Genomic DNA, 21,862 nt, shown 5'->3' with positions numbered 1-21,862 from the left:
AAAATGTAAGTATTTACACCAAAAACCATGACCAGCAGACAATTTAAAGAAATATAATTTAAAACAAATTCCGAAGAAACAAGACATCTTGAGATTGCAAAATATGCGTCAAAACAAGACGAGAAGTGAACTGTTAACTTTCGTCTTTATTTCAAAGTCATCCTCAGACAGAATTGATGAATTTGTTTTATATAATGTAAGTATTTACGATATAGGTTATAAGATGTGCATATATATTATATGTTTATATACTTTCAACTTTTGACCAAGAATGATCAAGAACGTCAACGTCCTGCTGTGTTATTTTACATCGTCTGAAATTTGTAAATACCGCCACGTACGATTTTTTTTCTTCTTATCTTGACTCCTATTGATATTAGGGACAAGGGAAAGTCAGTTAGCTAGAATGCATTTATTCACTCATTTGTGCATCATTAACTTTATTTACACTCGGAAAACAAAAAGTTCAAAATACATGTACAGGATTTAAAAGGTAGACACTGTTTTCCTATATAACTTTGTGTGGGAGTAGATTCTTTTAAAATATGGTGATTCCAGGCTAATTTCAATTGTCAAGAATGATGATTATCTAGGAGGTTTCGGTAACTTGTTAGTTGTTACTGCTGTAGGTTTTAGTAAACAAATCTTGGCAATTTATGAAGTATTTTTATGTTTGTTCATAGGAAGAAAAATATACTTGAAAGTTCAATTACACCTTTTTCTTTTCATATAAACGTTCATTAAAATATAACATTCATTTGTGTGTTTACTGTTCACACTGTTGATTGCACATTTTTCGCATTTGAACGCCTGTCTGTGCAATTGAATGTTTGTGAATATGCTGAATTTCTAAATGAATATGTGTTTCTTTTATGTCTGTGTGTAGCTTGAACTGTTTGGTGCAATTGACGGTATTTTTGCGCTATTGATGGCATAGAGCTGTAAATAATTGAATACTTCTCCCTTGTTGACCAGGAAAACGTTTATTGGATTAATTTTGCATGTAATTATCTTTCAAGAGTCGAATTATAATCTCAATGGACCAAACTAGAGACCAACAATATGTCTACTATCTTACATTTGAGTAGAGTGATACCTAGATAGTGTAGTTCAGTGGAGTAGGCAGTCGAATTATAATCTCAATAGACCAACTAGAGACGAGCAATGTTTCTACTGTTGTATATTTGAGTAGAGTGATACGTAGATGGTGCATATTGTTCAGGGGAGAACGCAGGTTTAGTGAAAAGGAAGAGAAAATCACTTAATTCTTGCCCCTTTTGCTTCCTTCAGGCTATGTCCCTGTAATTTCAAATGGAACCGAACAGAAGTAAATAGTTTGAATTATACGATTGATACGTAGAGAAACCAAAAATTCTTTATTATAACCACAATGCTTGTCTCGTAGATAGGAATTGATAACGTGAAGTTGTTTATACATACTGCTATATCAACATTGGTTCAAACTAGTTAATATAACGTACAAACACGAAACTGAACAATAGTAGATCGCCGTAAGTCTTACAACTAATAGATTTAAAAGACGTTTATATAGAATAAATATGCAATAATATGTAATAAAGAGTCAAACTAATCTAATCTCGTGGTTCACCGTATACAAAATCTTTTACAACACAATCCGCCTCTGGATCAGAAATTCTATGTGAACGAAGAGCAAAAGTTTAAGGCTGAAATAAAACCTCTGAATTATAAGACATCTTCATAGATTTCTACATACCTACAAGTCTAGCAAGAATAATGAAATATCTATAATTATTACGGACGACGTCTCCCAGCAGTGAGTTATGGCTACATCGAGCTTTGACAACAAAATCGCCACAATTCAAGAATTTTTCTTAAAATGAACGGTTGTTTTCTGTTGACGACAAAACATTCACGTAATTCAATTAAAAAGAACATGCATGTCCTTACTCAGCTTCCTCGTGTTTTCTTGCAAAACTATCGTTTGTCGAAGACATGTGTCAACGAGTCTTTTTCGTTTTTTTTTATACGAGTGGCTGTGTGAGAGAGGACTAAGCAATGGAAGCATGTAGTCTTTTTTAAAGAGAGGGAAATGTGCTGATTACACTCCAAAAACCTTGCTGCAATATACTCACAAGTGTCGTCCTCCAGCGGAAATAAATTATACACTCCCTACTCCCCAAGATTTACATGAAAGGTAGGATCGCTTAGGTAATATTGTTGCCTCCTGGTCTAAGTAAAGCATCCAAGACATTTAAAATATATAGAAAAAAACGTTGAATTGCAGTCCTTCAACCCATACTAAAGACAAGCTGGTGTTCAATTCAAAACTTTGTCTGTCATGCCCTCTTCAATTAACGTTCGATTAACTGCAAGAGAAATCTCAAAAAGTTGTATAATCTGAAGTAATACTGAAGTAATATAATCGATCGTCCATGCTTGTGATTTCTAGACTGGATGTAGAATAAAAATATACAATGTATCGCAATTTTTAAATAATGAAAGATCTTTCATTTGCGTGAATAGTTCCCACTAAATACCTCAAGACTAATCAATTAAAGCCTTTGGTGAGCAGGTTACGTCATGGCCGTCATGTTGGATTGTTTAAACAAAGCCTTTTCGTTATTTACAATTCAAATGTTATCCAACATGGTGAGCATTCCATTGTTCTTTTACTCCCAGGGGAATGGTTGGTCACAACCTATATAAACTGTACGAATGTATTTTCAAATTAGGTTATTAAAACAATATCTCTCGCTCTATAGATTTACAATTTTTGTAGTGTATTGTTTTTCATTTCGCTTCGAATTTTAACAAATCTTCTGCAAACACTGGTTTTACGAAATACACGAACTTCTATACCTTGTCATTATTGTATTTTAAAAATTATTCTTACAGTTATTCTTACATGGCAACAGTTGCAGATTGAAACTGCGGTATGCATTTGTTTGTTTGTTTGCCTTTTATTTATTTTGTCATACCACTAACTTGTTGTTCAGTATTTTTCAGATGCAGAGGACGAGAAGATGTGAAAAGTGAAAGTCAGGGCTGTAAGTGTTTTTATCATTCAACAAGTCTGAAAATTTTGTTGCTTGTGTTTCTTTTAGAAGGACGTAGCTAGCCTACCATGGTCAACGTTAACGTTTTTACGGTAAGTGTAAGCAATTATTTTTACTAGTTTTTAGACTAAGTACTATTATTTAAAGAAAGTATTCTTAAGAAACACAAAATCTTTAACTTCAATTCTTCGATCGGTGTTTGCAGATGATCTATTGAAAAATTTGATTTTTCAAAAAGTATAAATATCAAGGGCAAAATCACATCTAAACAGACTAACACAAAAATAGTTACATAAATAAGCATTTGTTATATTCTAACTAATTTAAAGAGTTCCCTCGCTCTCTAATTTAGGAAAGAAGTTCTACAAAAGTTGATGTATTCCAAAATAGACTTCTGCCACCTATTTTGGAATACAAAATTCACACAGCGTACACTTGATAATCTTAGCAATTTTTTGTAATTAAAATAAGATCCTGCATATTTTATGCCAAGAGAGCTTTAATTAAAATGAGAACGCAAAGTATTCAAAACATTCATCATGTATAAAACTGAAATAATTTTTACTACAATTGGTTCATTCTTTGAGGTTGCGTGGTTGTAGAGGGTAGTAAATTTTATGGAAACGGTTGTTTGATACAGTACCGATTTTTGTTTGTCAAAGTCGTATGATTGACGTCTTCACTCAGCGTACTGTATATCAAGAAGCATCAACTATATAGTTTATAGTTTTGTCCGGCGAAAATTAATATTTATATATATTTCATCTATAATATTTGCCAGCCAAACCACTTGTACGCCTAGCGTACCAATTTTTATTTTATCATAGGTGAATCTGGAGAAAACAATTTCTTGAACATTGTAGACTTATTGCAGATAGGAGTGATTGGAGTAAGGGTGTATGATATCCCTAGTTTCTTATGTACTATGAAGTACATTTTTTACTGGCCTAATATGAAGTATATTTATTGTAAATCATCAATCAGGCTATCACAAATTGCATGAAGACAATTACAAAGACATTAATACAAAAACACACGACAACATATGTGTATAAAATACAATACATAAAAAGTTTACAATCATTTATCATCTACATATTACATTTGAATTAATTCCGTTTACAAATCATTTCTGTGCTAATTACTTCATCAAATGAAGTCAACATGCCAAAGCAGAACTTCCCAGTTAATTCAATAATTGAGTAACTTGATTTGTCTTTCATTGACATTAGGAAGGTGAACAGAGCCTCTTTAATGGATCCATTTATTTTACATAGGCTTTCTATGAATTTCGTGATATATCGGTCAATTTCGATATATCGAGCTGGACGTCAGAAGACTTTGCTCATTTCCGATTCCATTGGTGTTATAACATGTAATGTGTATCAAAAGTCGTTTAAAAAAAGTGGCGTAACTAGAGAGATTCAGGGTGGCAAGTGATGGGGTGTTACCCTACCCCCAAAAATGCCATAAATGAAGTCATACACAATACAGGAAATCAAATACGAAACATGAACGTATAGGCCTCATTTTACACCATTAACGTTACAAAATTCTGGTACACTGTCACAAGCATATGATTGCAATTCTTGATTGTATGCTCAAGTGATCATTGCTGTGTATACAATGTCTTTGGTCAGCCATTTACCATACTGTTTTTATTACACAATCCATGTTTTCAATGTTATTTCATCATTTTTAAACGAATCCATATTTACACGTTGAAGCAAGTGCTGAGGAGATTGAGGCGGCAAGGGAGAAAGATGAATTATTGAAAAAAAAATCTGATTATTACTTACAACCATTGCACATTTCCAATAAATTACATGGGTTAGTACTCTCTTTATGTACAGTTCTCTTACTATTTACAACGTAAGCATGTTTTTATTGAAGAATATTTACTCTATATTTAACTTTAACAATATATTATGTTCATTTTTAGCTATGACTCCAATGCACCATTACCTACCCCTCCCACAGATGCATACACGGCATCTACAGTTCCTTTACCTGAAGTTGCTGTTGAACCATCAACACAGAAATTAAAAGATGCTGGTTCTTACGAAAGGCTAACAGACGATACCTCTCCACGAAAAGAAGCATCTTATAAGAATGAAGACGCAATAAGATTAGAAAATATGACAGCGACAAATCACAACGACACTAAAGATGTTCAACAGCCTGAAAAGATAGAGTCCATTTTTTGAAGCATATTTTTTACATTATTTTGTGAATTGGAAACGAAGATACGTAGGAACTGCCAATTGAAGAATTTTAAGAATTGCAAAATATCACCTTCTTATATTTTGTTGAAAATGAACAATTTGGTAAACTTTCTGAAATCGTTTATACCACAGGTGAAGGAAAGCTAAGTTATTTGGACGGACTTACCTTTCTTAAAACCCATGTAAATCTCAAATTTCCATGGTTGGCACAATGCAAGTTTCTACAGCATGGTTGGCACAATGCAAGTTTCTACACCATGGTTGGCACAATGCAAGTTTCTACACCATGGTTGGCACAAGCAAGTCTATACATCATGATTAACATTATGTAAGTTTCTTCACCATGGTTGTCATAATGCAAGTTTCTACACCATGGTTGGTACAATGCAAGTTTCTACACCATGGTTGGCACAATGCAAGTTTCTACACCATGGTTAGCATCATGAAAGTCTCCAAATCATGGTCAACACCATGGAAATTTCTACACCATGGTTGGCACAATGCAAGTTTCTACACCATGGTTAACATCATGCAAGTCTCTACACCTTGTTTAACACCATGTAAGTCTCCACACCATGTTAACGCCATGCAAGTCTCCACATCATGGTTCACAACATGAAAGTCTCCACACCATGGTTAGCAACATAAAAGTCTCCACATCATGGTTAACACCATGTAAGTCTCCACACCATGGTTAGCAACATGCAAGTCTCCACACCATGGTTAACAACATGTAAGTCTCCACACCATGGTTAACAACATGAAAGTCTCCACACCATGAGAAAACAGCATTTTACACATTGTTTGCTTCAAATAGTTATAAGCCAATTTAAACTGATTTCACCAATGTAGTGTAAGGAGCAACCCCTATAAAATTTATGTGTTGTGATAATTATAGTTTAGAAATCATTAATTATTACGTACTAATGATTTCATGTTATAAATTATCGCCAAACGTACATGTTTCATAATGTCCCTCTATGTCCTCATGTTTTGTATGCCACTGATATCCATCATCGATTTAAGGCGACTTTAGGATTTTGAGTTAGTTTCAAATAACAAAGTAAACGTTTTTTTCAATTGAAATTTCAGCTGACTAACTTGGATGATTATTTGTAGGCGCGTAATCATGTTTGATAAAGCTACAGATAAAAAATCATCTCTAAAAAATAAATCTTAATTTTAAACTGAAACGCTGAAGGAGAAATTGTTTGGTTTATTTCTCAGTATCGTGATCTGCATTGATTTTATATATTTTGCAAAGATAGGAATTTTTTAGGTGAAATTTTTAAATTTTAGGCAAAGGACAGTCAACAGTTATTGCTATATAAACTAAATTATATCATAAAAAATTGCACTACTTTCAAACAACTAACTTCTGAACTTCAAACATGGATCTTTAGAAGTTTTATGAAGTACATTAAATTTACTTGTTATGTCTTAGGTTTATTTCATAGATTAAAACCGATTTTAAAGTAACTTGTTTTTTAATTTTCATTCGGACCTAGATTCTTTATATTGCATTTGTTGTTCACATTTCCAGGAGACAATTTATAGAGTCAAAATATCACCAAATGAATTATTGTGTCTTGATTTTTTCCATCGAGCTCGTAGCTATGTTGAGTTTGCAAGATGTCTTTGTTTGTCGTAGTATGTTTCATCCTTTTTGTCCATTACCTGAAGCAGACAATGAAATTGAAAATTCCATTCAATATTCAACAAATAACCTACGGATTTTTAAATTATTGCTTTTGCTATTGTCAGTGAGCCATTGACCAAGAATTTATGAATTGTATTTCAAACGGTCCAACTCTCTTCATGTCTTCTCAGAAGAGAGGCATCTCCGATGAAGATGCTTAAAGTTTTATTTGAGTTTATGCTTCTTCTAACTTAACGAGATAGTAGATGAGTTGTCTGAGCTAAGAGTTTATTTAGTGAAAAGATTACTGGAATAACATGAATGAGTTTTAATTCGAAAGATTGTAGCGTTCCTTTTCAGGCAGGTATCCCTTTGGATAGATTTAGTATTTGACATTTTCGTAGTATTTAAAAGTTTTCCTTTTATAATGTAAACATGATAATTGGTAATATGACTATGATTTGTATTATTTCATTAACAAAAATGAAAGTGCTCATTTCTAGCAAAAAGTTTGTAGCGTAAAATAGGAAAAATTGTTGTCATATATATTTAAATATCCAAATTCCTGAGAGGCCACACGTTTGCAGTAGCGACAGTCAAAATAAGATTTATGATGATAATATTTATATATTTTCACTCAAAAGACTTTCTCCATTGTGCTCTTTTATCGTTTATTGTACAAGTTATAATTCATCACTAGGGCAAGCATATGGTGCAATGGCGCGCTGTCAAATTTTTTTGTTGGAGGAGGGCGGGGGGGTCGCAAAAACCAATATCGGTAACGAATTTTGAATAGAGGACAGAAAATTTTTCTACACTTGTAACATTTCATCAAGTTATGGGTGATTGGGAAAATGTGAAAACTATAAAAGTTATACATCATGGATCATTTTCGTAAAATTCTCCTTTATTAGTTGAGAAATATTTTACTAAAATTGAATTGCAAGGGACATATCAACGGAACAGATGGAAGCACATGCTGCAAGATTAATATTGAACGCTTGCTTTTCAACATTATTGGTGTATAATTTCGTAGGAGCACAATACTTATAAAGTATGCCTAAACATGTTTGCTCTAAAGAAATTTGTCGTGTATTTTAAATGTTTAATGATTATTGGTGTATCACCGAATCGCTAAATTGGCTTCATTATCGTTGGGAAATTGTATCAAGACAAAAGGTAAGTAGATATTAAGATATGATAATTTATGATTAGCTTTCCAGTTTAGATGAAACATTAGTGCTGTAGCATTGAAATTCATGATGGTTAAATTGCTATAAGCTCTATGTTTGTTTTCCATTATTGTTATTTTATAAAAGAAATAAAAGATGTTTTTTTTGTTTGCACTGTCTTATGCTAACCTTGGAGATGTTTGTGAGAACTTTCAAGCAAACATCTTTTATTTCTTAAATGGGTACACTGGATGTGCCTGAGAATATCTGCCATAACAGAAATATCAAATTTTGGTGAAAAGGTCCAGTTTTCTTACCGTTTAGAACCTATTTACTTGCAAAATTCCTGTTTGAAAATAGCTTTAGTTCAATTTAATATATATTGCACTTTTTCTATTCATATTGTATTTTCATACCCTCCCTCTCCCTTGTTGACCCATCGTTCCAGTTGACATTACAGCTCAAATAAGAGTTTGTGTCGACATTTTGTTTAAAATAATTGAATTACTTTTAAACTCAATTTGATGCACATGAGCACTTTGCTCTTCAGTTGAAAGAGCAATGCTTGCTTTTTAATTTAAGTGCCAACAATTTTGAACTGATTATTTTACCATTGTTTTTAAAGTTGTGGAACCTGGATCTTCACATACCTTTGATTGTGATGTAAATATTACTGGCAACAACAGTGTCGAATTCACTCGCAATGGTGGGGAAATAATTGCTAGTGAAAGAATCAAGCTGATGAGAACATCTTTAATCATTTCCAATGTCATACAGCTTGATAATGGTCGATATGAGTGTTCCTTACTTTCTAAAACGGTCCAAGCTTGGTTGCTAATTACCACAAATAGAGGTAAATTTGTTTTTCAAATCTTTCTCTGTTTTGTTTACAATTAGTGCTATCATTTTTATAGATGCACACTGAACCTGCATAATTGGAGCAGTGCTATATAGGCTAATATTTGAGAAGAAAGCTGACATATATAAATTATAAATGTTTGATATTATGTTAAACATGGTTCATAATGCTCAGTTTTGCCATAAATCATGATTATTGTAAAATTGGAACCTTCCTATTTATATATGTCAAACTTTTTTAAAAAGTGTTTACACCCAGAGCCTGCTTGGTGCTTAGTCACTGAATAAAGATTAATAGATAGAAAAGCGATTTTTTCAATCATTTTTATTTGTTAGATGAATTTTTCTTATTGAATGAAACTGCGATAAAACTACAATGTAATACAGTTGTGCTGGGATGTAGAAAGATCAATAATTGAAGGGGAGGGTATCATATGTGCATGATATGTCTTTTTAACTTTCTTTGAAATTAATTGTTTTCTAATGATTATAAGATGTATATATAGATATTCCCCCCAAACAAAATATAGATATGCCCCCTCCCTTCTCCTCCCCCAACAATTATTGATATTACCGTTTCTTTGCGAAATTACGTTTCACAAGGGTTATCCATTGCCACAATGGCACAAGAACCTCGACTTAATTTTAGGATCTTTAGGTAATTTGCTCAAGATGTTGCGATTATACTCTGCTGTATACATGCAAAGTAAAAAAAAAAAAGTAAATAGATGTTACTACGGCCATGAAGTCATGTACTCAAGGTCATTAATTAGTTTATTACTTCTGTTGTCTTGATGGATTACTTGGTGTTTATTATTAAATAGTTGTAGTTTTGTGGTATCTAAACTTGTGTATTTTTGATACTTACTTTTATAGCGAAATTACTTATGAATCCAGCTACTAAGAGCAACACAGTTACCGAAGGTTCCGACTTTGTATTTAGCTGTGAATACACCAAAAATTCAAATATAAAATGGCAAAGATTTCACGAAATAAATGGGACAGAAATCATGTATACTATTCTGGATAATCTTATTACTGATAAAAGTACGGATCAAGACAGAATTGAAGAGTATCGTATCCAAAACGTGTCAATTGCTGACTCTGGTAGATACCAATGTGAAGTAGTGGATAACAGTAATAAGAAAGTAACAGAGTGGCGTGTTTTGACGGTGAGAGGTATATGAAACTACTTTACAAAAGTCGCGTTGTTAGCGCTTTAACGTATAATTTGACTTTGCATTTTTGGTTAAAACTTTATTATACATTAATTGCCTTAAAAATACCTACTATAGGTGAAGTTTCTAAGCTAGTGTATGTTATGTAATTGAAAGCATTTATGTCTTGAACTCTCTGTTAAATGTTCTTTTTTATTCAACAGAAAGAAATGCTCCCGAGTTTGAAAAAGTGAAAGACTTTTTCACTTTTAACACAAATGAAAAGGGTAATATAAGGTTGACTGTGATGGGTACTCCTTCTCCAAATATTACTTGCTACAAAGATAATAAAGAAATCATATTTTGCTCTGGCAAAGATATAGATAGTGCTGATTTGAACACTCAAGGTGCAACTCCATTGGCCTGTGATCGTGATCGATATGGATTAAACGGTGTACCTGAGTTAATTATTGAATCAATTTCTTTTGTGAGAGATGATGGAAACTACACATGCGTCGCAACTAATCCTGTCGGAAAGGACGTTGTTTCGTTTTATGTCGATGTAACAGGTATGAATGTTCATATTTAATTGATTTTATGATCTGACTTTCGTGTTTTCATGGTATAAAATTGAGTTGATTACCTGGTTGTTACATATATAAAGATTATAAATAATACACGTTTTCTGTGGGGCAAAATCGATTTTTTGGTGTTAAGCTACAGTGACCAACTGTGATTTTTTTACTTTTTTTGTGTATATTATGCGTAAATACTTTAGTCAATTTTATCACAATCAATTTTGTTGAACTATGTTTTTTCTTTTTATCGTGGTTTTAGATGGTTTAAACCACTCGTATTTTGCAAAACATGTTGGTAAAAAAAGTCGTGAGTGTTGCTCGATAAAAAAGCTTTTTTCGTCTTTAATTCAACTGCTAATAGACTTCAAAAAACATATATTTACCATTTATACCGTAAAAATGGAGTTGTAAAAACAGAAGAACTAGCAAGAACGACATACGTTTTCATCGCTTATAGTTTAATGAAAACATATAAAGAATACGAAAGAACGACGTATGTTTTCATCGCTTATAGTTTAATAAAAACATATAAAGAATACGGAAGAACGACATATGTTTTCATCGCTTATAGTTTAATGAAAACATATAAAGAATACGGAGGCTATAAAAAACACATAATTATTATGTAACAGCTCGCTAAAAAAATATTTACTAACTCTTTATACTGATAAAATTTCTTGATTTTAAGACAAAAGAAAAAAAAAAGAAAACACTTACCCTCGAGATTGGAAAAAAATCCGAAACTCGAAAACAGATGGCAAAAGTTTATTTGGGTCCTTCGTGTTTACTAAGCGATACATGTGGGACCAAAATTTGCCACACCCACCTCTACTCCCCAACTCTGCGTCCTCCTAATTCTTCAGCAATACAACCTCTAGTATTATGTATAATCTGTATGGTTCATAAACGTCTGTGTCATAAACATTCAGTTGTGGTCAGTGATGATCATTTTGTAAAACTTTGCTAAACCCTCTTAGCTAAACACACATTTTGCTAAACCTAAACGGGTTTTTCTTATTAATAATGAGTTGATTCATGTTATCAATTTTTTCAGTGCCACCATCCATCAGCAGAGGAAATAGTGAATATTTTACAGCACGACACAACACTGAAGGCGAGATTAAATGTATGATAAGATGGTCTAATCCAAGACCAAACATAACTTGGGATCAACAGATCGTTAACAACAACAATGAACCTGTCTCGAATAACTGGACCCCTTCACAGTATAAGTCTTCGTTTAAAAAAGGAAAAAACAAAGGACAATATGAAAGTGTTTTAAAGATACCCGCGACTGCTAAACAAGCTTCAATGTTGTTCAGATGTTTTGCTCAAAACATTCATGGAAATGACAGTAGAATGTTTAGGTTTCTGCGATTTGGTAAGATTTTCTTTTGTTTACATGAAAATATTGTTTATTATTATTACATTGATTGATGGTGAAACGTTTCGTTTCTTTGCTTTAGGAGATGATCCCTTTAATGTTTTTCCTTCTGGGGATGTAATTTTAAATGAAAACGAGGACTTTATGGTAATTTGCAGAGTAGATGTTTCGATTCGTGATAATATTGCGTTTTACAAAGAAAATCCTCGTCGTGAAGTGATAAATAATGAAAGAACAAACATCACCATAAGTAGAAATCCTCAATATCGTAATGTTACAATGAAAATACGAAATATCAACATCAATGATTCTGGAACTTACAGATGTAGTGAAAAAAATGCTCTCAGTAATGAACGTGCTGTTGTAACATTGAATGTACGAGGTTAGTTGCTTTGAAATTTTTATCACCAAAAGCATTAAAAAAAAGTTTGTAAAAAATATTGCGAATTCTCGCTGTTTAACACAAGGAACATACTTTTATCTTAGCATGAACTATCTAAACGTGTGAAATTTTGATATTATTTTTCTTTGACTTTGAAAGGTTATTCATTAACCACTTATGTATCTCTTTTGCATAGGTTTTCTTTGATTGCCATATAAATACAGTATGACAGTTGACCTTTTAAAACGTCTTCAAAACGAAAGTAAAACTTATTAATTTTTGTAAAACATTGAGTCGAAATTTTAACGAACGATTATCCTAAACGAATATGTATAAATTATACTTTGTGGTTAAAAACGTTCACAATAAGTACGACTAGCTCTTACTTACTTTGGTTTGATAGAAAATGTCGATGTGTTTGGCTACCTACAGTAATTGTTTGTTTGCGAATCACATCCATACTGTTAGCAATTCAAACAAATTTTTCGTTTTACTATTCTACAGGAATATATCCTCCTGTAATTTATCAGATGAAAGATTCTACAGTGAATAAGGATAAAGATAAAGACGCAGAGTTGATTTGTAATGTGTCAGGTAATCCTCGACCCACAGTAACATGGTCAAGAAATGATGAAGAAATTGGTCGTGTTATAATCACAAATTGTAAAACCCAAGTTCCTAACTATTACTTGAAGAATGATGGAACAACTCTTATTATTTGTGGCGTTGATATTTCACATTCGGGAAACTACACATGCTTTGCAAAAAACCAGTTAGGAAACGTCACAGCAACTGTTTATCTTAATGTTACTGGTAGGTTGACAATGTTTACACTGTTAGATTTTCTAAATGATAAAGTTTCATTGCGTTGAAATGAAAGTATATACGTCCTTCAACAAAATAATTTAAGGTTCATATGAAAATGTTGTAAGAATAGTTGTGCAATTTTTAATTAGGTAAACCAAAGATCGACGAACCATCAACTTTAATAGATGAAAGTCTTTTTCCCAATGAAAAGAAAACGTTTAGTTGTGTAGCAAGCGGTAATCCTACACCTTGGGTACAATGGATTTCTCTCGATAGTGATGTGAAGCTCACAGCTATAGCAAAGAAGGAAATAGTTATGACAGTTGAAAAAATGAATAAATCTTACATCGGAAATTATTCTTGTAAGGCATGGAACTCGTTTGGTATTACAGAGAAGCGTTTGTTGTCACTAAGACTTCGACCTCAAGGTTGGTTGGAGATTTTGTTTTATGATTTAGCAGGATTTGCAGATTTTCATTTAGGGATGTTTTATATTGACTTTTGCACTTATGAGTATTTTTCTTCATGCGGCGAAGTTGTGTATTAGAATATGAATTTTACAATTAGCACCTTTGTCTCAAATTTAGTAGTTCCAGCTGCATTAAAATTATTGATTTAGAATGCGTTTTTCAAATTCCTAGACAGAACATGGGCCATGCACATACCTAAATATTTTTAACTTCTGTTTTTTGTGTAGATCCTACACCGACGATCCAAAACGACGATGGTACATCACCAGGAACCATTGCAGGGATAGTTATTGGTGTTTCCATAGTCATCATATTAATTATCATCATTGTTCTCTATAGAAAACAAAAACAAAAATTATCATTCTACAAACATCAGTATTTTCTACGTACTGGAAATTATTCAGTGAGTATTTAACACTCAGTCGTAAGTCCTATACAAGCATCTATTTTTACATACACGCACTGTAACAAATGTCACAACTTTTTTTTCTTTTTTAGTTTAACGGTAAGCTCGTTTCATTGTGTTTTCTTCTGACTTTGTTTCAGATTGACCCTAGTATAACGCTTAATGAGCAAAGTATGAATTTACCGTACGACTCTGATTGGGAATTTCCTTTTGAAAGACTCGTTATGGGTGATCGTCTTGGTGCAGGAGCCTTTGGAGAAGTTTACAAAGCTGAAGCAATGGGAATTTTAGCTTTAAATCCTCGCGATAAAAGCAGCATTGCTGGTAAGAGAAGATCGAAAATACGTCGTACTTTAAGGGCAAGTCAAAGACCTAAAAAGAAAGACCATTTACAGCCTAATTCAACCAATGCTATTGTTGCTGTAAAAACTGTTAAAGGTGAGAAATTCTATTGAGAAAATTATGGGTTATTTTACAAACATTGAAATTTTGAGTTTTTGTTGTTCTCTTTTGAAAAAAACTTTGTTGTTCCTGTAGCTCATGCAACAGAAAGCGAAATACGTGATTTAGCAGAGGAACTGAAACTAATGATTCACATTGGTGAAAATAAAAACATCGTTAATTTACTCGGCGCTTGTACGAAGGGACGGCAACTTTATGTAATCTTAGAATTTTGTCCTCATGGAAACTTGCTGACATTTTTAAGATCCAAAAGATCTTTTTATGAAAGCACCTGGGAAAAGAAAATTTATGATCCAGAGAAAGAGTTTACTTTAATTGATATTGTTGGTGCTGCTTTTCAAATTGCCAAAGGAATGGAGTTTCTTGCTTCACGCAAGGTAAAAATTATCATGTAAACATTTCATAAAATACATTTTTTTAACAGATCTTACATGAAGTTTATGCATGTAAAAACAATTTCTAATCCTATAATAACTATTCATAAGTAACTAACGCTCATTGCTAGAACATTGATGTAAGATTTATGATGTTTAATTATTTTCAGTTAATACATCGTGATCTTGCTGCCCGTAACATTCTTCTTGCTGAAGAATACGTCATGAAAATATCAGATTTTGGTCTGGCACGAGATATATATAAAAGCGATGTTTATGTAAAGACATCCAGTGGTATGTTACCTGTAAAATGGATGGCTGTAGAATCTTTATTTGATCGCGTATATACTCATCAAAGTGATGTGTAAGTTATAAATATGTTATTTTGACATGCAGGTTTTCTCAACTTTGTTCATAGAATGTTTTTTATTCCATTTATTCCTAAGGTGTTAGTTGACACATTTTGTTTACTAACTTTAGTTGGTCGTTCGGTGTTCTACTGTGGGAGATGATGACTCTTGGAGGTACGCCTTATCCTGATCTACCACCTGAACAATTGCTGGATTTTTTAAACCAAGAAAAACGTATGCCACAACCCAATAAATGTCCGTTGGAAATCTATACAATCATGAGAGATTGTTGGCAGGAACAACCACAAAATAGACCAACATTTTCCAATTTGGTAGAGCATTTTGGAAGAATATTGGAACGACATATGGAAAAGGTATGGTTCTAACTTCAATTGAATTGAAATTTATTACACCATCATTCTCCTCTCTTCAAGATATAGTGTTTTAAACATATATAGAGGACATTGTTGTACATGTTGTACATATATAGAGGACATTGTTGTACATGTTGTACATATATAGAGGACATTGTTGTACATGTTGTACATATATAGAGGACATTGTTGTACATGTTGTACATATACGTATTTATATTTGTTGTATGTATGATTAGACTCTATTGACTTCTCAGTAAATTATTTGTGTCTAAATGTGCTAAAACAGTTGAAGATGGAAATTGAAAAATCTAGTTCTTTTATGTCGACATAATCTGCGCTATTTAATATTACTTAAGTATACGTTACAATAATTGAAGATACTTCCCCTTACCCTGAATTCATTTGATTCTTGTGCTCAAGTGAACCTGCATATGTTTGCAATTCTTGATTGTATTCTCTAGTGATCATTGCTGCTTATACAATGTCTTTGGTCAGCCGTTTACCATACTGCCTTTATTACACAGTCCCTGTTTTCAATGTTATTTCATCATTTTTAGACGAATCCATATTTACACATTGAAGCAAGTGCTGAGGAGATTGAGGCGGCAAGGGAGAAAGATGAATTATTGAAAAAAAAATCTGATTATTACTTACAACCATTGCTCATTTCCAATAAATTACATGGGTTAGTACTCTCTTTATGTACAGTTCTCTTACTATTTACAACGTAAGCATGTTTTTATTGAAGAATATTTACTCTATAGTTAACTTTCACAATATATTATGTTCATTTTTAGCTATGACTCCAATGCACCATTACCTACCCCTCCCACAGATGCATACACGGCATCTACAGTTCCTTTACCTGAAGTTGCTGTTGAACCATCAACACAGAAATTAAAAGATGCTGGTTCTTACGAAAGGCTAGCAGACGATGCCTCTCCACGAAAAGGAGTATCTTATAAGAATGAAGACGCAATAAGATTAGAAAATATGACAGCGACAAATCACAACGACACTAAAGATGTTCAACAGCCTGAGAAGATAGAGTCCATTGTTTGAAGCATATTGTTTACATTATTTTGTGAATTGGAAACGAAGATACGTAGGAACTGCCAATTGAAGAATTTTAAACAAAAAGAATGATAGCACAGCGCAAAAATAAGAATTGCAAAATATCACCTTCTTATATAAGAATGATAGCACAGCGCAAAAATAAGAATTGCAAAATATCACCTTCTTATAAGAATTGCAAAATATCACCTTCTTATATTTGGTTGAAAATCAACAATTTGGTAAACTTTCTGAAATCGTTTAAACCACAGGTGAAGGAAAGCTAAGTTATTTGGACGGACTTACCTTTCTTAAAACCCATGTAAATCTCAAACTTCCATGGTTGGCACAATGCAAGTCTATACATCATGATTAACACCATGTAAATTTCTACACCATGGTTGGCTCAATGCAAGTCTATACATCATGATTAACACCATGTAAATTTCTACACCATGGTTGGCTCAATGCAAGTCTATACATCATGATTAACACCATGTAAATTTCTACACCATGGTTGGCACAATGCAAGTTTCTTCTACACCATGGTTGGCGCAATGCAAGTTTCTACACCATGGTTGGCACAATGCAAGTTTCTTCTACGCCATGGTTGGCACAATGCAAGTTTCTTCTACACCATGGTTGGCACAATGCAAGTTTCTTCTACACCATGGTTGGCACTATGCAAGTTTATACACCATGGTTGGCACAATGCAAGTTTCTACACCATGGTTGGCACAATGCAAGTTTCTTCTACACCATGGTTGGCACAATAAGTTTCTACACCATGGTTGGCACAATGCAAGTTTCTACACCATGGTTGGCACAATGCAAGTCTATACATCATGATTAACACCATGTAAGTTTCTACACCATGGTTGGCACAATGCAAGTTTCTTCTACACCATGGTTGGCACAATGCAAGTTTCTACACCATGGTTGGCGCAATGCAAGTTTCTACACCATGGTTGGCGCAATGCAAGTTTCTACACCATGGTCAACACCATGTAAGTCTCCACACTATGTAAGTCTCCACACCATGGTTATCATCATGTAAGTCTCCACACCATGGTTAAAACCATGTAAGTCTCCACACCATGGTTAGCAACATGAAAGTCTCTACACCAGGGTTAGCAACATGAAAGTCTCCACACCATGGGAAAACAGCATTTTACACATTGTTTGTTTCAAATAGTTATAAGCCAATTTAAACTGATTTCACCAATGTAGTATAAGGAGCAACCCCTATAAAATTTATGTGTTGTGATAATTATAGTTTAGAAATCATTAATTATTACGTACTAATGATTTCATATTATAAATTATCCCCAAACGTACATGTTTCATAATGTCCCTCTAGGTCCTCATGCTTTGTATGCCACTGATATCCATCAACGATTTAAGGCGACTTTAGGATTTTGAGTTAGTTACAAATAACAAAGTAAACGTTTTTTTCAATTGAAATTTCAGCTGACTAAGTTGGATGATTATTTGTAGTCGCGTAATCATTTTTGATTAAGCTATAGATAAGAAATCATCTCTAAAATATAAATCTTAATTTTAAACTGAAATGCTGAAGGAGAAATTATTTGGTTTATTTCTCAGAATCGTGATCTGCATTGATCTTAAATATTTTGCAAAGATACGAATTTTTTAGGTTAAGTTTTTAAATTTTAGGCAAAGGACAATGAACACTTATTGCAATATAAACTAAATTATATCATAAAAAATTGCACTACTTTCAAACAACTAACTTCTGAACTTCAAACATGGATGTTTAGAAGTTTTATGAAGTACATTAAATTTACTTGTTTTGTCTTAGTTTATTTTATAGATTAAAACCGATTTTAAAGTAATTTGTTTTTTAATTTTCATTCGGACCTAGATTCTTTATATTGCATTTGTTGTTAACATTTCCCAGGATACAATTTATAGAGTCAAAATATCACCAAATGAATTATTGTGTCTTGATTTTTTCCATGGAACTCATAGCTATGTTGAGTTTGCAAGATGTCTTTGCTTGTCGTAGTATGTTTCATCCTTTTTGTCCATTACCTGAAGCATATTATGAAATTGAAAATTCCAATCAATATTCAACAAATAACCTACGGATTTTTAAATTATTGCTTTTTGAATTTTCTGATTGAGGTAAAAAAATTATTGTAAAAGTTATTTTACAATTTTCTGATTGATCGCTTCGTTTATGAGATAAATGCGTTTCTTTTCTCAAAATCGGCAAAAATGGAGAAAATTGCTGCGCGTTCAATTTGCTTGATGAGAGCCTGAATCGAGAAGTATGTGACGTAACATAAGGACAGGAAGTTTTTCTGAAGTGTGATTTTTGCTATAATTTCTACTTCATCTACTACGACTCTGCATCAAAATGCCTGATAGATGTGCAGTTTTCCGCCGTTCAAACCGAGCAAATTCTGCGGAAGGAATTTCTCTCCACCGTATACCATTTTACGGTGATGAGCGTCCTGAAGCGAAGCGAAGACGTAAAATCTGGGTGAATTTTGTTGCAAGAAAACGCGCTCGATGGACACCGACTAAGTATTCGGCTGTTTTCAAGCAGTGGTATACAATTATCAACATTTATATCTGATAGACACATATCTATTATTAAACATATGAGGGAGAAAATGGCACATGTGAAGCACTATTTTGATTTATGGCATCTAAAAAAAAGTAAGCTGAATTTAAGGTGTAAAATCTTGAGAGGAGTATGGATTTGCATGTCATTAATAGCCAATTTAATGGTACTATTTTTGTAGAATTAACCAAAATAATAACAAAGCTTAGCTAAGAAAAAGGCTGTGAAGAATTGAAAAAGTGGTCAAACCCTGTGGCAACCATTTCTATTGGAGTGCTTGTTCTACTTATGATGGTGATGGCAAAGTTCAAATCTTTCCTGAGTCACATAGTAGACAAGCACACCAATTTGGATGATCCACTGTTTTCAAGTTGTTTTCATGGCCCTGATATTCAACCAAGGGAATATTTGTTAGAAGGTTTGTGAAGGCATTATTTAAAGATAACTTTCCTAACAGTTTATCATCATTCTTTGTTGTAATGTTTAAGGTTCAGTTGCTCATGAAAAGCTTTGTGCTAAATTGTTACACCCACAGCTGATGAAGTCAATTCAACAGGCTTCACCAGTTGCTCAAACAAGTTGTTTGGAAGGATTCCATTCTGTCCTGAATCATTTTGCTCCAAAAATGATTCATTATTCCTATGTTGGAATGTATTGCAGGTGGGCAAAAATTTCCTATGTGACAATGTTAGTTGTTTTGCAACTTCCACAAGTCTTTATTGTTTAAGACACATTTTGGCATCCATCCACTTCAACAACAACTTAAGGCGTGATGTAAAGATGAAGAATGATGGCACTTTCCAAATAAATGTAGTGTATCCAAAGTTTAAAAAGGTGAAGGAACTGTGAGGGATGTCAGAGTTAAACCCAAATTTGGTAAGTTGTTGCTAAATGTGTTGCTTTGCATCATTTCATAGTATTGAATACGACAATAATTTCTTTTTAGAGTATGTGGATGAATTATTTGAGAGTGTGATGCTGTCAATAAAAGACAAAGACGCATTATCAAATTCACAAAATCTTTTGAAAGAAATGTCCCCACCACCAATGAATGTCATGCTGCAAAAGCAAACCAGATCTGAGATGCTACTAAAACAGGTCCTTCGAAAATGCATTGTTGTCAATGATGTCCCCCCCCTCAATTCCAGGTAATTAATAATGATTATATAACATGTTGTAGCTAAACATGGTTTGAAAATCATTTAAATAATGAAAATGTTTTTGTTTCATGCCAGCAGCTACCAGTGTGCCATTCAGCTGTCAGTCAAATGTGGCAGTTTCAAAAGAAAAAAGTCAGCCAAAATGTTTGACATGCAAGAAGCCAATGAAAGGTCACAAACATGTGGCAGATTGCCCAAAAAATAGCAAAACTTAATTTTCACTTCACTCATTTATTTTCTTCGTACCCTCTAAATTCAAACTTTTTATCATTAAATTTTGATCTTATTGCATGGTATGCACATGCTGGTAATGGTCTTCTTTCTTCTCCTTAGCATCCATAAATCATAGATGTGAATTCTCTGTATGCAACACATCGTAAAAACCTGAATATAAAGCCAAATCGTTACTAATGTGTCATAACACTAAAATGTACTTAAATACTGGGAAATAACATAATATGCTATCATACATGTTTTCAGATCCTGTTTCTCTGTATCATCTTTGTTCTTTGGTTTTGTATTTCCTAGCAGCCATTTTTAGCGACCACTTTTCCAAACAAACTGGTCTGAAACCTGGGTGTAGAGTGACACAACATGGAATAGTTGACAGATCTGCCAGAACCGACTGGTGCGTTAAGCTTTCAGCTACAGACTTAAGTTCTTGGCAGCACCAGGCCTCTTGAGGATTCTGAAGAAGTGTAACTTGACAAAAACCACACTTGCACCTGATCAATAAAGAAAATCACATTAAAAAATTGTAATCGAGCATCTTTTAACAATTTTTAGCCCAAAAGTAAAAAAAAGCGATGGTAATCTTGAATAGATAATTGCTCGTTTATGTCTATATTTCATAACTTGAAACCTGAATTGAAATACATTTCATAAGTTGAATTGAAATTAGAAATTTTATTACTCACCAAGAACTCAACTCAACTGTGTGATCAAGTCTTTTTTGTAGCATTTCAAGTTGCTTTTTCTGTTCATTTGACTTTTCCACGTAGTCTTCATACCATGGTTGTTCGGCCATTGGTTCATCAGCGTATAGATAGGACTCGGACTAGCCGTGATTTTCATCTATTATATTATATTCCTGGTCATTAATGTTCCTTGTTTCGTCCTCGATCACATAACCGGGAATATAATCATACTCCGAATCACATTGCGAACTATGAGAGCTTTCCGAATCAAAATTCAACTCCACCATCTAATCGTTGATAACAACAAGCCCTTGACACAGAATAGATAGATATGTATCTATTCTGTGCCCTTGACTTGTTCCTTAAGTTACGTCACAGAGACTTGATCCAGGCCAATTATCAACTTTTACTGTCAAATTTCATATTTGATCAATAATAATTCAAAAACAACGTAGCGCAT

At 33.1% G+C, this 21,862-nt stretch overlaps 1 protein-coding gene and 3 long non-coding RNA genes across 5 annotated transcripts in view; 3 read left to right on the top strand and 1 right to left on the bottom strand.

The window, feature by feature from the left end:
- Nucleotides 1–4,594: 4,594 nt before the first annotated feature.
- LOC124447371 lies at nt 4,595–5,316 on the top strand. Its single transcript, XR_006948710.1, has 2 exons — nt 4,595–4,868; nt 4,981–5,316. It is a non-coding gene; the product is annotated as an uncharacterized LOC124447371 (long non-coding RNA).
- Nucleotides 5,317–8,705: 3,389 nt separating this feature from the next.
- The window catches only part of LOC124447350 (vascular endothelial growth factor receptor 2-like), a 66,385-nt gene continuing 53,228 nt past the window's right edge, over nt 8,706–21,862 (top strand). Inside the window, exons 1-13 of one of the 2 annotated variants that reach the window (XM_046998262.1) lie at nt 9,690–10,111; nt 10,314–10,658; nt 11,722–12,048; nt 12,134–12,433; nt 12,938–13,246; nt 13,390–13,668; nt 13,938–14,113; nt 14,257–14,554; nt 14,654–14,955; nt 15,123–15,316; nt 15,433–15,676; nt 16,237–16,364; nt 16,477–17,286. In XM_046998262.1, the coding sequence (XP_046854218.1) occupies nt 9,820–10,111; nt 10,314–10,658; nt 11,722–12,048; nt 12,134–12,433; nt 12,938–13,246; nt 13,390–13,668; nt 13,938–14,113; nt 14,257–14,554; nt 14,654–14,955; nt 15,123–15,316; nt 15,433–15,676; nt 16,237–16,364; nt 16,477–16,741 (3,459 nt within the window). In that variant the 5' untranslated portion in view covers nt 9,690–9,819 and the 3' untranslated portion in view covers nt 16,742–17,286. Of the gene's footprint in view, nt 8,928–9,689; nt 10,112–10,313; nt 10,659–11,721; nt 12,049–12,133; nt 12,434–12,937; nt 13,247–13,389; nt 13,669–13,937; nt 14,114–14,256; nt 14,555–14,653; nt 14,956–15,122; nt 15,317–15,432; nt 15,677–16,236; nt 16,365–16,476; nt 17,287–21,862 lie in introns of those variants that run through there. The other variant, XM_046998261.1, reaches the window with a different exon arrangement.
- On the top strand, nt 19,136–20,785 carry LOC124447368. Its single transcript, XR_006948707.1, has 6 exons — nt 19,136–19,420; nt 19,507–19,743; nt 19,814–19,985; nt 20,054–20,201; nt 20,272–20,473; nt 20,561–20,785. It is a non-coding gene; the product is annotated as an uncharacterized LOC124447368 (long non-coding RNA).
- LOC124447375 lies at nt 20,701–21,461 on the bottom strand. The gene is made up of 3 exons (XR_006948713.1): nt 21,403–21,461; nt 20,956–21,210; nt 20,701–20,869 (listed from the first exon to the last, which is right to left on the bottom strand). It is a non-coding gene; the product is annotated as an uncharacterized LOC124447375 (long non-coding RNA).

Source organism: Xenia sp. Carnegie-2017, unplaced genomic scaffold, assembly GCF_021976095.1.
Source record: "Xenia sp. Carnegie-2017 unplaced genomic scaffold, XeniaSp_v1 HiC_scaffold_22, whole genome shotgun sequence".
Taxonomy (NCBI): Eukaryota; Metazoa; Cnidaria; class Anthozoa; order Malacalcyonacea; family Xeniidae; genus Xenia; species Xenia sp. Carnegie-2017.
This window is presented reverse-complemented; position numbering and strand designations above follow the sequence as displayed.